The sequence below is a fragment of the Anas acuta genome, chromosome Z, assembly GCF_963932015.1.
Source record: "Anas acuta chromosome Z, bAnaAcu1.1, whole genome shotgun sequence".
Lineage (NCBI taxonomy): Eukaryota > Metazoa > Chordata > Aves > Anseriformes > Anatidae > Anas > Anas acuta.
Window position 1 is genome coordinate 31753526 of NC_089017.1, and position 14832 is coordinate 31768357.

General features: G+C 37.0%; 1 protein-coding gene across 2 annotated transcripts in view; it reads left to right on the top strand.

The window, feature by feature from the left end:
- Positions 1 to 14832, top strand: part of FOCAD (focadhesin) — a 116258-nt gene that overhangs the window by 17314 nt on the left and 84112 nt on the right. For both annotated transcript variants that reach the window (XM_068665959.1, XM_068665960.1), the window contains 6 exons: positions 5953 to 6054; positions 8154 to 8358; positions 10859 to 11065; positions 11541 to 11628; positions 12290 to 12492; positions 14547 to 14804. In XM_068665959.1, the coding sequence (XP_068522060.1) occupies positions 5953 to 6054; positions 8154 to 8358; positions 10859 to 11065; positions 11541 to 11628; positions 12290 to 12492; positions 14547 to 14804 (1063 nt within the window). The remainder of the gene's footprint in view (positions 1 to 5952; positions 6055 to 8153; positions 8359 to 10858; positions 11066 to 11540; positions 11629 to 12289; positions 12493 to 14546; positions 14805 to 14832) is intronic.

Genomic DNA, 14832 nt, shown 5'->3' on the forward strand with positions numbered 1-14832 from the left:
AGAAAAGGCTAAGTTAAAGGGGCTTAATCCAGGCTCCGTATGAAAAAGAAGGCAGTAGGATGTGGTTGGAATACAGGAACAGCCTCTCTCCAGCTGGGCAAAGAAAGATTATTTATTTTTTCCTGTGCAAAATCAAAAATGCTGGTAGTATACATGGAAAAGGTGAAGTTTTATAATTCAAAATTGTTTACAGTTATTTAAATTAATAGAGAACTAGAAATCAACAGCAGACTTGCATGTCTTAGACTTAGCCAATACATTTTTTTTGTTTTGTTTTTCCTTTTGCTTCTGCTTTATTCCAGTGAAGACAAACATTACATTAGTTGTTTGACTTAGTCTTGAATACCTAGTAGGTCAAAATGCTCTGATTTTTGACATCTGACATTTGTGGGGGTTTTTTGTGTACAAAGAGGTATGTCCTTATTCAATGACTTGTTAAGTAACAAGTGTTACAATTGAATTCTATCATACGCTATAGTGTTTCTAGTATATTGCACCAGTGTTATTGTGCAGATGTCATTAAAACTTAGAAATTTGAGAATATGTACAATGACTCAGCAGTAGAAACATCCTGTTACGTTATTCTCGTGTTATGCTGTCAGCTATGCAAAAATATTCTGTACAGAAATCATTAATGAAGATTCAAAAGTAGAAGTATATTCAGAAGGAGTTTGCAGTTCTCATTTCCTTGGATGTTTGTTGAGACAATATTATGGGCTAAAAATAGATTTGGCTTTAAGGCCAATGTTAGTTGTGGATAATAGAGCTACTTTTACAATACGTCTTCTTGTGATGATACAATGTTGTGAACAGATCTTGAAAAGAAATGGGGGAAAATAATGTTGTGCAACTTGGGGAATTTTGTCTGGTTACGTTTTCTGGTTTTTGGGGCGGGAAGCTTTTGTACCTTTAGGGCTGAGATTCTCCACTTTCTTAAGCAAATCAACCTTGGAAAATAGGGAAGGGATTGTCTCTCTTGTTGTAGAAAGCAGGAAATGTTCCTTTTACCCTGGTTAAGTTGGTAGAGAACAGCCTCATTTATCATTTAGTTCCTAATTGTTTCCATAAGCTGCATAAGTATTGCTGTCTTTCTGAATAACTAGTGTTCCAAGGGCAGATAAATACCAAACCAAATATGCTATTTTGTAAGGATGTGTGAAATAATTGATGTGACTTTTAAATTCACATATGGGATGGTCTGCATTTTTTTGATGAAGTGGGGACCAGCTGTAGCAGAAACAGAAGTAGCCTGGAAGTCATTCTCACTTTGGGTGAGAACTGAGCATTCCCAGTGGACTAATTCTCTCTCTGGTCTGGCATAAAGTTGTCCGCTGGTTTCCTGTGAATATTAATATGCCTGTCCAGTAACCCAACCTCAAGCTGAATGGAGTGAAAGGGCAGGGAAGAGCAATTTTTATGAGAAACGTTTGTCAGCATCCTCAGTCCAGTTGGGTTATGGCAGACATTTATAGCACCTTGGCTACACATTTTTGCTGGAAGCCATTGACTTTTTTTTTTTTTAAATGGACTAGTGTTTTCTTATTATTAATAATTCACTTTGCGTGGTTTTGTTGTCTTAAAAATTCTGGAGAGCTGTTTTTCCTATATGTTCAGCTTGTAATAAACTTTCTGAAATCAAAATATAGAGAAGGTAGAAAAATGCTTTCAAAATTCATGTTAGATGGAATAAAATACTACATCATGTTTCTGAAAGGGTCAGGGTTACAGCGGCACGCATAGAAATGTGTTTTGACTGCAGACATTGTTTCCTCATACAGAAAAAGCAATCCGTCACTGAATTTGTTCTCCAAATCAGATTGGAGCTCTCTCATGTTCAGAGATGGAACAAAAAGGTTGAGGTGACCTAAAAGTTAATAACTTTTGTTTTATTGTTGTCCCTTCATAAGACAACTCATTGTTTCCCTAGATGCTCGCGTATTTACAGCTGGATAGCTATGTCTGGTTGCATTTTACTTTATCCTGAAGCCACTGGCAATAGGTTAGGATAGAAGAATTATAATGATGTGCATTTCATACTGTTGTGTGAGGGATCCTTAAGTTTGTGCTGAAGATAAATTTCCTGGTACACACCTAATTTTCCTACTGCCAAAAGCAATACCAAATGTAACTTTCTTGGTTTGCTTGTTTTGATGTTTCATTATTAATCACTGTTCATTGTGGAGCTTAACAGATTTCTTTTAGTGTCCAGTTCAGTGCAGTTATGTTAGTATCAGAGCACACAAAATTTGCTACAAAAGGCTTACTTTTTTTTTCTGGATACTAAGCCATTTTAATTTTGGACTTGACCTGTCATGTGCCTACTTTTTAAAGGCTTTACTGATCTCAGCAGGAGCACTTAAATATCTAAAGATACACTCCTCTCACTAGGAAAGGTAATTAAATCTTAAAGTAGTGAAAAAGGTATTGAAATTTTGTCCAGAGAAGCTGTAGATACCCCATTCCTGGAAGTGTTTAAGGCCAGGTTGGCTGGGGCTTTGAGCAAGCCGGTCTATGGGAGGTGCCCTGGTCTAGTGGGTGATATCTCTGCCCATGGCAGCGGGGTTGGAACTCTGTGGTCTTTAAGATCCCTTCCAACCCAAGCTGTTCCACGATTTTGTGATTCTGTGAAATGAGCAGATGTTGTCGCTCTGTATGTCTCATACTTGGCTGCACTCTTTCAAGGTTCTGGCATGATATGAATTGTATTATTTCTAGCTAGCTGTGTCAAAAATGGTCCTGTCTATGATTTCCTGGACTCTAGTGGTAGACCGGCAACTACTTTTTTTTGTTTCCGGTATACTGTGTGTGGTCTTGGAAAGTTATAAAGTGACAATAACCTTAGTATTTCTAGTCTTTGTACACAGATTGTAGAATACTATTCATTAAAATGTTTGCAGAATCAAGGAAGGTGGGCCTTTGAAGACCACAGATAGAAGTAAACAAATTTTAGGGTAATGAATATGGCAAGTATGACACCTCTAGCTCCCAAATGAATACCAGAGCTGTAATGCATGCATCCTTATGATCTTACTTAGTATGTTTTCTGAACGTGCTGTATGTAGTCCATCACATTGGTCAGTCTTGTGAAAGTCCCTGTAATTTCAAATTACTTATTTTCTTGAAGAGAATCACACCTTTTTTGAAGAAAAATTATTTGAGGAACAGAGGGAAGAATTCACTGTAAAAAAACTATCTTCTGTGCTTCATGAATTGTTCCAGTGACTGATTTAAGCTAGGTGCCTGAGTAAGCTGAAAGCTACCAGGGAGATTGCAATGAAGACAGATCTAAACTCTTTTCAGCAGTGCCCAGTGACAGAACAAAACACAACAGACACAAACTGAAACACAGGAGGCTCTCTCTGAACATTAGGAAGCATTTTTTCAGTCTGTGGGTGACTGAGCACTGGCACAGGTTGCCCAGAGAGGCTGTGGTGTCTCTCTCCTTGGAGATCTTCAAAAGCCATCTGGACATGGTCCCAGGCAACCTGCTCTGGGTGTCCCTGCTTGAGCAGGGGTGTTGGACCAGGTGGCCTTCAGAGGTAATTTCCTACCTCAACCTTTCTTTGGTGATGTGAATTCTTTTTTGGAGATTTACGTACAGTAATTTAAATTACACTCCCTTTAGATTAGTTAAAGTGATGGAAGGCATTTCCATTTTCCATTTGTCTTTAGGAATGACAACCTTGTAGGTGGTCTCAGAGATCATATTAATCAATCATGTCTCTATCAGTAAAAAAAATACTTATTCTTGATGCCTAAAAGCATATTACGAAACTTTTTTGCCGTGTGAATATGCTTCTGTAGCAAAAGATGCTTTTTAAATCAAAGCGAGATTTTCTATATATTTGCACGCAAAGATCCTATGTACTTTGAAGCTCTAGAAAGAAACAGTTGAACAAAACTTACTTTCTCTTCAAAATCTAAAAATATTTTATTAAAATTGCTGCATTTTTTTTTTTTTAAATGGGATTCCTGCAGATCTCAGTTCACTTCACTTGCAGCTGAATTTGTTTGGTGCTGCTGCAAATGCTTGTGTTGGTAGCACAACACTGTTGAATATGAGTGTGTAAATTTATTTTTTGTTGTCTTCTGTAACAAAAAGACTGCTTCAGATCTCGGACTTCCTGCCTCCACTACTTTTTAAAAAACAACAATGACGAAACCAAATGCTGCTATAAATCTTTTCTAAGAGGCTCATTTGACTCCATCACTTGGTAGTGAAATTAACAGTGTATTAAGAAAACTAACAGCTTCTCCAGTGCAGTGTTTCAGCTTGCATACATGAAAATCAGTTTGCTTGTAAACACCTTCAAGGAGCCTTAGTATATTTTGGATGTGTATGTGCTAGATGTGCGAATGTGCTTTCTTTTTATTTTTTTCCCTCTCGGTTCCTTCTTACTGTTTTATTTAAAAGGCCTGGTGTCTAGGCCAAGTCTCTTGAGAAGAGATGTACCGCTTAAATTGGTGCGTCTCAGATAACTCAGTGCTGCAGACAGTCAGTACACACTCAATCAATACATACCAAGTCTCTTAGTAAGTAGCACAGATTTGACGAGCATGCAGACAGGAGTGCTGTTAACTAAGCTGAAGGTGATGTTCTTCATCAGCTGTAGTTTCTAGATTTATGGTGCCTCTCTGTCTGCCAACCTTATGTGGTACATGCGCATCTGTTGCCTTTCCATTTATTCCCATAGCTGTGCTCTCTAATCTTGTGTCTAGCAGATCTGTGGGAATCAGCAAGACTTTCCCCTTGCAACTTTTCTGTCTTGCTATTAGGAATGTTGTTTCAGCTCTGAGAGCAGGGAGGTATCCGGATACATGCTGTTAAGCTGTTGGTATCCCGGAAAAGAGTCTACGGGACCATGCTTGTAGTTGGCTGAAGCAGAAGAGGGAACTGGGGAGAAAGAGGATACTTAGCAAGCACGTGAGAGTAAGGGTTATAGTAAGCAGGAGAGAGAGTAAGTCATGGCAAGGACAGTGGGTGACTCCAGAAAAAGGTGTTGGAGACAGTGATGAATTTGTTTCACGTCAGCATTTCTTTCCAGTGCGCCATCTCTCCAGGAAATTTAATATTCAGGCTCCAGTACTCCATTTTCCTTTCTCATGCAAACATGCTGTAGTACAATAACTTTAGTTTTGCTTCTTAGAGAACAAAAAGTGTACTTCAGGCTCCCCTCACCTCCTGCTCAGCTTCTCTTCCCACCTGCTCCTATCGCTGTTTGATGGGAGCAATTGGTGTTTAAGGGTAGTCACTGTTCAATGGGTGCTTAGCAGTTTGGGGTGTGGGTGGCCTTCAGTCATGGACTCTGGAGGTGGGGACAGTGTTGGTGATAAGAGATTGATCTGAGAAGAGCAAGTGACTCTGAGGTCTCAGTGGCCTTTCCAAGTGTGACAATTGTCACAGGGCTGGCAGAAAAGAGCACATTTCTAGGCTGCTGGTGTGGCCAGCTGTTCTCTTCTCCCTACCCCTGAAAAAGGACTGGGGGGAAGGATAGTCAGTTGTGAGCAGGTCTAAAGTATTTGGCAGGACAAATGGTCTCTGGCTTCACGCACTGGATATTTGTACATGTGCTTGAAAGACTGGAATGAGTTGCGCCTTGGTTGAAATTATTCTGTGAGTATTGCTTGGACACTACTGCTAGAGCGTAGTGGTGCTAACAGTGCAAGTCAGGCAACACAACTAATCAGTGATCCTTAGGTGTTGATTTTAAACAAAAATAGAAGTGGGTCAAAGCTTTCCAAATAGACTCTTCATTTTATTCATGTTTCCCAAGCATCCAGTAAAATGTGCTCATTTGATAGTGTAACAGTCATAGCAAAGCTGGTAAACGGAGCTGGTAATATGAGGGAACTAAACTGTCTATTTCAGCAGCCACTTTTATGCTGATCATAGTTACCTTGTACGCTCATGTTTTGCATTGTAGACCCAAATATGATTTCTCTGTATTTCAGGAACAGTCCTCATCCATTAATCACCATCCTTGAAAACAGACCCGAATGCTGGCCGGTTCTACTGCAACAGATAACAGTATTTTTCCAACAGTGTCCAGAGAGGTAAATAAATGAATGAAAAAAAAAAATGTAGATAACTGAATTGAGTCAGAATATTTCTTTCTTGAAGGTAGCTGCAGTGGTCAAGGTTTGTATGTAAGCAGTAAGAAGAATGTCTTTCAAAACAGATAATTATAAGATGTAATGACACGATTTAAAGTTTAAAATCAGAACAACACAGTAATAAGATGATCCATAAAGAATCCAGGTTTTAATTTTGATTTCTTAACTCTTCTGTGTTAATATTTTTTTTCATGGATTTGGAGAAATTTGTGCAAAGTTGATAATATTTTGAGAAATTTGCTTGAAAACAATCAATTTTGATTACTTGCTTTTGTAAGCAGAGGTAAAAATAAAGTCTCATAATAGTAAATAATATATTAGAATATAATATACTACAGAGAATAATAGTAAAAAAAAAAAAAATGGATCCCTGTTATATGCCAGATACCATGGATACTGTAATTGAGCTACTAATGGAAAAACACTTTACTAATCCCATTGAAAACTGTGCTCTTCGGCATATTTTGGCAAGTGGAGTTTTACAGGGATAAAAAATGATCGATGTTTGCCAAGATTTTGATTCCTTAGATGAAGATGATGCAGATATAAGCAAAACATGCAAACAATGCAGAGAAAGCATGGGAGTTTATATCTCATACCTATGGATGAGATCTCTACAAATGGTCCATAATTCTTGAAAATCAACGGCACAGTCATATTATAAAAAGTCTTAACAAGAAACAAATATCTAAGTTACCAACAATTTCAACATTCTTTCATGCTCATCTCCAAGAAACTTGTCCAATAAATCTTCAGTGTAAGATACCAAATGTTGTAGCAGCCTTGCAGGCAAATGTTTTTAGTGATTTTTAGAGCCATATGTATGCATTTCAGATAAAAAGGATCTCTTTCCTCCTGTTTTCTCAAAGACTTGTGCAAATCCAGCACAGCAATGGTACAGTGAAACTAACTTGTGTATTCTGTTGCTCTGATTAAACAAGTAAAATAAGTTCATTAATCTCTTAAATGTCTGGTAGACCTTAGCTATGTGATCAGCAGTGAGACTCTCAAATAAAAAAATAAATAAATAATTAAAAAAAAACAAACGTTTTGTTCAATTTAAATAATCAGAGTCTTTAAAATATTATCTGCAGATTTGTTTCTCTACTCAGCTGCTAAATCTGGGACTCATGAAGAGTCTTGTCAGAGGTCTGACTGGTGGAATGAACTGTGAATTTGTTACTGGTGTATTATATGGCATTAAAATAGGAGTTAACCTTACTTGGCAGACACCTTAAACTCCCTTGTTGCTTTTTGTATAAAGGTTTCTGTGGACAAACTTCTATACTGAGAATATACTGATGTGGGTTTATTAGGGAGTTATGTTCAAGCTCTACATCAGGGTTGAGTCTTGTTTGAAACAATTTTGATTTTCTGTATATTTTTAATGTATTGACCATTAACTTAATTTGCTTGTTCTAATAATGTCAAGATGAGCTGGTATTTGTAACATGGTCAAACTGGAAGACTTATTCTATGGTAAATTATTTGTCAGAAAGCTATGTAAGTTAAACCACCTGTTTTTGGCCAATGGTCTTTAACAACTATAGGAAACAACTAGGAAGGAATGGATGGCTCTTTTTAAATGAAATCATTTCTTGTATTTTGAGGTGTTTCTGAATAGTGTTGTCCAAGTACTGCTTCAGTATGATACAATAGTCTCTTGGACATTCAGCAAGGAAAGTCACTTTCTTGAATTGATGACTTAAAAAAAAAAAAAAAAAAGAAAAAAAGAAAAAAAAAGAGCCGTGTGTCATGATCTGCAAGTATATTTCAAGTCATACTCATGCTTAAATACTGTCTTATCTGAATGCACTTCATTGTATAATTGCTGTTTGTGGCCTTGTGTAAGTTCTTTGTGCCAGAAAGTCAAACTTTTTTTGGTGAGAACTATTAATGCTTGTCATAGAACCTTTCTGTTAATTCTATCCTGTAAATTACTGCAGACCCAGGGAATGTCACATTGCTTGGGTTTTCTTTGTAGGTTGTTCAGTTTATAGTAGAAAACAATCTTGGCAAACTTATTTTTTGAACTGCAGGGCACAAAGTTCTTGTGTTGGTATAATGGCTCCATTTCTAAGATACCTGTATTGTGAACCATCTCAGTTACGGGAAAATGCTGAACTGCGAATGGGATTACTTAGGATTTTACTTCAGCCACGTGGTCCAAAGCACACTGAAGCACCATCTGTGCTGGAACGCCAGATTCTTCAACTTCTATATGATTTGATTCCACACCTTCAGGTAGAGTTGTTGCCTAACATTGCCTTTTATGAGTACTATCAGGGCAGTGATAGTACTATTACTGCCTTTCAAGTGTGCAAATATAGCACTGTCTTCCATTTCCTGTAGACCTCATTTGTTGATAGCAGAGAAATCTAATAAACTGTCTGTTCCTAGGAGAAAGTGATTATTTTTTAGGTGTTTAAATCTGCCTATTAAGATGCAATTTGCAAGATGCTTACAACATCTATTTACAATTAGTTGCTCAGGAAACATATGGTAATCTTGTAGGAGATACCCATGAATATTGTTAAATTGTAGTCTATTTGTCAAAACCTTATTGTCCTGTTAACTTAAAAATTGTGTCAAAATGAAACAAACTATATGAGAAGCGTGATTTAAGTACTTCTATGTATTTCTGTGTTCCTCTTTGTAACAGAAGGATTAATGGATCTAAAGGCAAAACTTAGTCCCTCTGTAATATGCTGAAGCTTTTGAATGTACTTTTTAGTTGACAATGACATTTGCTTGGAGCTAGGATTCAGTTTTTCTGTCCCTTTTAGACCTAGGGTATTGATTCAAGTTAATAGCTCTGCTTTGCCTCATGCCTTACTGTGACATTGGTCAAGCTTTTTTGTTCTCTCAGTGTACCTTTTTCTTTACTCCGTAATACAGTTAGAACACCATCTTTAGTTTCAAGTAAACATGATGTGTTGTGGTATTATTGCCATACAGAGGGGGTTTGAAAATAGTCATAATGTCAAACTAAATAGGCTACAAGGAAATATAGTAACTTCTTTCTCCTAGGGATTTTACTAGTAAAGTATATTTTTTACTGGTAGCTACTTCTCACAATGTAATTTGTATTACAAATAATGTATATTGTATAAATAACTTGTATTATACACACGTGTCATGGACAAATAATTTTTATTATACACATCTGTCATGGTTCAGGTCTAGTCTTTGTGATGGCAAGTACTTGCTGTCCTTTTTAGTCATAGGGATGCTTCTGATTTTTTGTCTTTATTCCACGAGATATTCAGGGAAACATTGTGTCCTTAATGTATGACCAAGATTCTGACTTGGTAAAAATTAGCCACAAAATGGCACTGAAGACAACCTGTAAACTCAGTTATGAACCTTTATTTCCTCTGTGCTCATTGGGACTTCCACCTTTTTTTTTTTAACATTAATTTCCATTTTTTAAAACTTCTGTGAATACTTTAGCTTTATCCATTGTATGTTTCTGCCTTGCCTGAGATCATTTCACAATGGAAAGGGAAATACTGCTTGAAGAAGCATGTTTAATGTACTGTCATTCCTTCTCCTTTCTTCTCTGAACCCCAGGTTCTTCTTAATCTTCCTTTAAGGCAAGCCTCACTTAATCCTTTGTACTGAGATATTAGGAAGAGTTTCTTGATGGAGAGGGTGGTCAAGCACTGTAGTGGGCTGCCCAGGGAAGTGGTGGAGTCCACATCCCTGGAGGTACTTAAAAGATGTGTAGAAGTGGCACTAAGGGCCATAGTTTAGTGATGGGACTTAGTAGGTCAGATTGATGGTTGGACTTGATCTTGAAGGTCTTTTCCAACCTAAACGATTCTATCATTCTGTAACTGTAGATATGCTGAAATGCTTCCTAATTGTATTCCCTTACAATATCAACCACTGGTCAAAAGTACATTTGGTCACTTGCAGACTTTTCTGCTGAAGAATTCAGTGAGCATGAGGGTTCTGGTTAGAGCAGATGATTCACAGAATTTACTCAGAGGGACTAACAATCAAGAATAGGCAAGGCTGCTGTGTTATCCTAGTGCTGGCTTCAGGGTTTGTAGCAGAATAGCAAGGTTTGCTTGGAACTGGAACTTCCAAGTGCAGAAATGTAGAAGTGCGATAGGCATATCTGAAGAATTAGCATTTTAAGGCAACCTGTTACTGGAAAACTATTTGCTTGGCTTTTAAGTATAGCACCAAGTGCTTTGGGATATGCCACTTCTTTGAGTATGGCTTTTCGTTTCTTGTAACTGTTAAATTATGTGGTGCTCTGGAGGAAGATAATACAACTGCACTTCTCTTTTGAGACATACGTGTATGTTAAATCTTGGTTGCATTACAAGGAAATATCCTAAAGCAGGATATTTCTAGGATATTTCTGTTACAAGAACATAATTGTGTGAAATCCCCATACAGGTTGTTTTATTTGGCTGATAGAACCCCAATAATTGGATGTATTTGCTACTGCATTTGAGGAGCATGGGATTTTTCTCATCAGCTACCAAGAAGCCTTTTTATTCATTCATGTGTTTCTAATCCTATTTTAGGACCTTAAATCAGTCAATTCTGTAGTAATGTATATCAAAGATTCCGGAATTTAGTTCATAGATATATCTTCAAAGTCTTACTAATGTTTGCAATGAGAAGACTGTAGAGCTAGTAGAAGTAATGTTAAAGCTGGGGGAATCCTGCATGGATAGGGAAGGGCAACTAAACCAGAATGTGTTTTTTAATTACCTGTTTGCAGCTTAAAGACTTGCCACAAGTTACAGAAGCCTTGTTTTTTCTGCAAGAGCTGTTCCTCAGCCTGTTGCGCTACCCCACATTTTGGAAAGACCAGTTATCCCAATTTTGTCTGCAACTGATATGCTTCTGTGAAGTGTGTTTAAATATAACAGGAGAATGTTCATCTTTGATATCCTTAATAGAGGACAACTTTGAGCTTTTAAAAGAGGTAAGAGCTTGGGGGGGCAGGGAGGGTTAAAAAGAAAAAAAACAAACAAATAAACAAACAAAACCCTTACATTTTAAGAATGTTGTGTCAAAGACATGATGTTGATGCATGACATTAATCTGCAAGTGACCAGTGCTGTTTTGAAAGCTTTTTTTTTTTCTTGTTTAAAAACGTCCAGGAGGAAAGAAATTAACTGGTGCTGTAATGTGTTAAGTTAGCTTTTTACCAAAAAAACTGGTTTAAACTGAGTTAAAAAGGTGTGAATGATGTAACAAATTATGAAGTTGTAGTAATTCTATTAAAATACTTCTAACACCCTATTTGTATTCTTCATTGCATACACTGTGTCACTGTTTGTGCATCCACTACAATGTATGGAGAAACTCCTTAAGGAGTTTTGTTTGCTGTTTATTTCTATAATTTATCCCCTCTAAAAACAAAGATAACTTGAACCTCTTTTTCTTTTTCTCTGTAGGTGTTTCCAGCAGAACAGTGTATAATTGGGCTAGCATTTCTACTGCTGCAAACACCAGAAAGTCAGCAGAAGTCTGTCCTGAGTCTAGGTAAAGTGAAAGAGGAATCCACACTCTGAAGACTATGTATATACTTTTGAATTTGGAAAATAGGCACTGCGTTCCCCTGAAGTTAGATTGAGTTGTGAAATGTTTTTATTTAAGTAGCGTGTTTCCTTGATTTAAAAAGTAACGTTTGATGTGATGGCAATAAGGATAATTTTTCCCTGACTTTCCCAATGAATGTTACTGTATTCTAAGCTCCCTGCTGTCCTGAGGTTTGTTTGATTTTTAAATCCACAACAGGACCTTCTCAACTGAGATTCATGCATTATGATTGGTTTCTTCTGACAGATCTGAAGAGAGCAATCTTGGCAGTCTTAGTGATGTTTGAGCTTTTGACTTAACAGTTTTGTTTAATGGAGTTAGTTCAGTAAAAATGAGAGACTATGCTACATTCCATTATTGTATTTCTTGCTGCCATCAGGTATTTTGCAGTAAAGAACAGAAGTATATGGGTGTCTAAATAGCGTTTTACCAACAATATTTTGCATTTTGACTCTGTTATGTACGTAGTCTCAATTCTTGAGACTGTTACTGTGTTTGATCAGAGTGTTCCCTGGAAATGTTTATTTCATACTTAAAAGTAAAAATTATTATTTTTTTCGTTAATTGATCTTTTTTTCTCTTTGTCCCCACATTTTTTTAATAGCCTGCAAGATCCTTTCCTCTTCAGAAACGCAGAATGTCTCAGCCACAGCCCTTGTTTTGGTGATGCCTGTGCTACAGATTTTATCTTCTTCATCAGTTGGGGACTGCTTACAAGAGGATGATTCTGGAGCTACCAGGCAGCAGCTGGCTATAAATCTTTTGGGAATGTTACAAGAGGAGGGTGTGAAGGATAGAAAGGAAATGGTAAGGCTCTGTGGTTTGGGCTTTGTTTTTTGTTTTGGTTTGGTTTTTGGGACAGATAGCAGATACATGTAAGAGTTTGCTCCATCATGCTTATCTGACTAGTAAAGACTACACCTATTAGCTTATCCATATAATATGTTGCATGGAAACAGTCAAAGCTATGTATAATACATAAAACTAGACTGCTAGTAAAATGTAAGTGTGTATGCTAGATATCATTTTATTTATTACATGAATTTATTTCCTTTTAAGAGACCATATAGAATAAAGAATTCACCAGCACCGTTGATTAATTAACAGGACTTGGTAGAGAACTATATCAGCTTTACTTATTTTATCTCTTTCAGAATCTTGCTTATTCTGCTGATTTATATGCTTTTTCTTACCAGCTGGTTATCTTGGCTCATTTTAATCTGTGCTGTTGTATTTTGGTGTTTTCATTTTTAATTTGTTCATGTGGGTCCCTCTACCTATCTGTTTCCTCTGTTCTGAGAATAGGTGATAGGAAGTTTCTTGATCAAGATATACTTACCACTGTAGAAGCTAAGCTTCCTTTCTTATTTACACCTCTGTTATTTGGTGTTGGGAGCGTGTTGATGTGATGACTTGGAGACAGAAAAACATACCAAATCCGATTTCCTTGTCCCAAAATCTCACTCCAGTTTCATCTTCCGTTTCCTACTCTACTCAGAGTTAGTGAGGCTGCACCTGGAGTCTCTCCTCTGGGAAAGACTGAGACACTGGGACTTCTTAGCCTAGAGGAGAAGAGTCTTAGAGGGGATCTCATTAATGTATATCAATACCTAAAGGGAGGATTCAATGAAGACAGAGCCAGGCCCATTTCAGTGGTGCCCAGTGACAGGCTCAGAGGCAATAGGCACAAACAGAAGGTTTTGTCTAAACATCAGTAAGTGCTTCTTTACTGTGCAGGTGACTGTGCACTGGCACATGTTGCCTACAGAGAGGTTGTGGAGTCTCTGCCTTCTAGGAGAACTTTGGAAGCCACCTGGGGATTGTCCTGAATAAGAGTATTTAAGAACTTAATTCAGTTATGGTGTATTTTCTTCACAGTTTTTTTTTGGTAGTGGTGGTAATGGGGAATTGTTCAGCTTGTTAGGACATGGCTAACCTTAACTGCATTTTTGCCATTAAGGGATTTGTGTATGCTTTTCAGTATTGTCAGCTTGAGATTTTCTGCCTATCTTGCTTGAATGAAGTGCACCATTAAAGTAAAAATATGGTGATAGCTTCTTTCCATACAGGTAAAGTAACAGGAGAAAGGAGAGAGTATAATTGTGTAACACAGCCTTATGAGAACTAAGGAGGGGTGGGAAATATCAATATAGTATTTCAGGCTCTAACAACTTCAGCAGTTTTTCCAGGCTTTAAAAATAAAAAGAAAAAAAGACTTTAACAGCCTGATCTTGTTTTCAGATACCAAGATATAAAGTCAGACAACTAAACAGCATAACTTACAGACAGTAATGCTCTTAGTCGACTCTGTGTCCTTGGATAAAGTTTAAGTAGCTATATCTATGGCAGTTTCACAAATTTATGTTGTTGATTGCAAATTTATCAAGAGGAGATTGTTAGCTCCAAGTTATCTTGTCAGCCAGAGATTATGGCATTTTATTGAGTGCTATGAAATGTAAGAGGATTTCCTTAAAATATGTAAATATTGTTATTATAAGCTTATACTTTTGTGATGGACATGTCATGATCAGGAATGGAAGGTTTTTATGCACTCCAGTTTTATTATACACATTTTAGTGCATTTACCTACAGGAAAGATGGATGCCAAATAAAGGGTAATCTCCCAAGTAAAGAATTATCAATGCATTCAATCATCCTTAGTAGGAGAATTCACATAAAGGATTGTAAAGAAATGTATTGTGAATTATTCTTTACATTTATGGAGTTGAGATTCTCAAACAAAATACTTGCTTTGGATGACAGAACTGATTAAGTTATTGTTTGTTTGGTTGTTTTTTTGTTCTTTCTTTACCTTATCTGTTGGATTGAAAGTTTTGTTTCTGTGTTTCACTGGTTTTCAGATGTCCTGCAAACTCCTTTTTCCAATAACCAGCTCTTACAGTTCATTGTACACCACCTGGAAGATTGTAGAGCTCATGAAAGAGAAGACTGCAGTTACTGGCTGGTTATCTTCAGTGAAATCACTGCTACCTATTACAACTCAAGTCCCTGCCCATGTTTTCCTCCTGCTGGCTTATCTATTGATACAAGAAAATGGAGACAGTCTTCGAGATGTACTCCAGACTGCTACAGAAGTAGCCAAAGCTGATTGTTCTCAGGTAAAAACTTAATGTTACTGAATTTTGC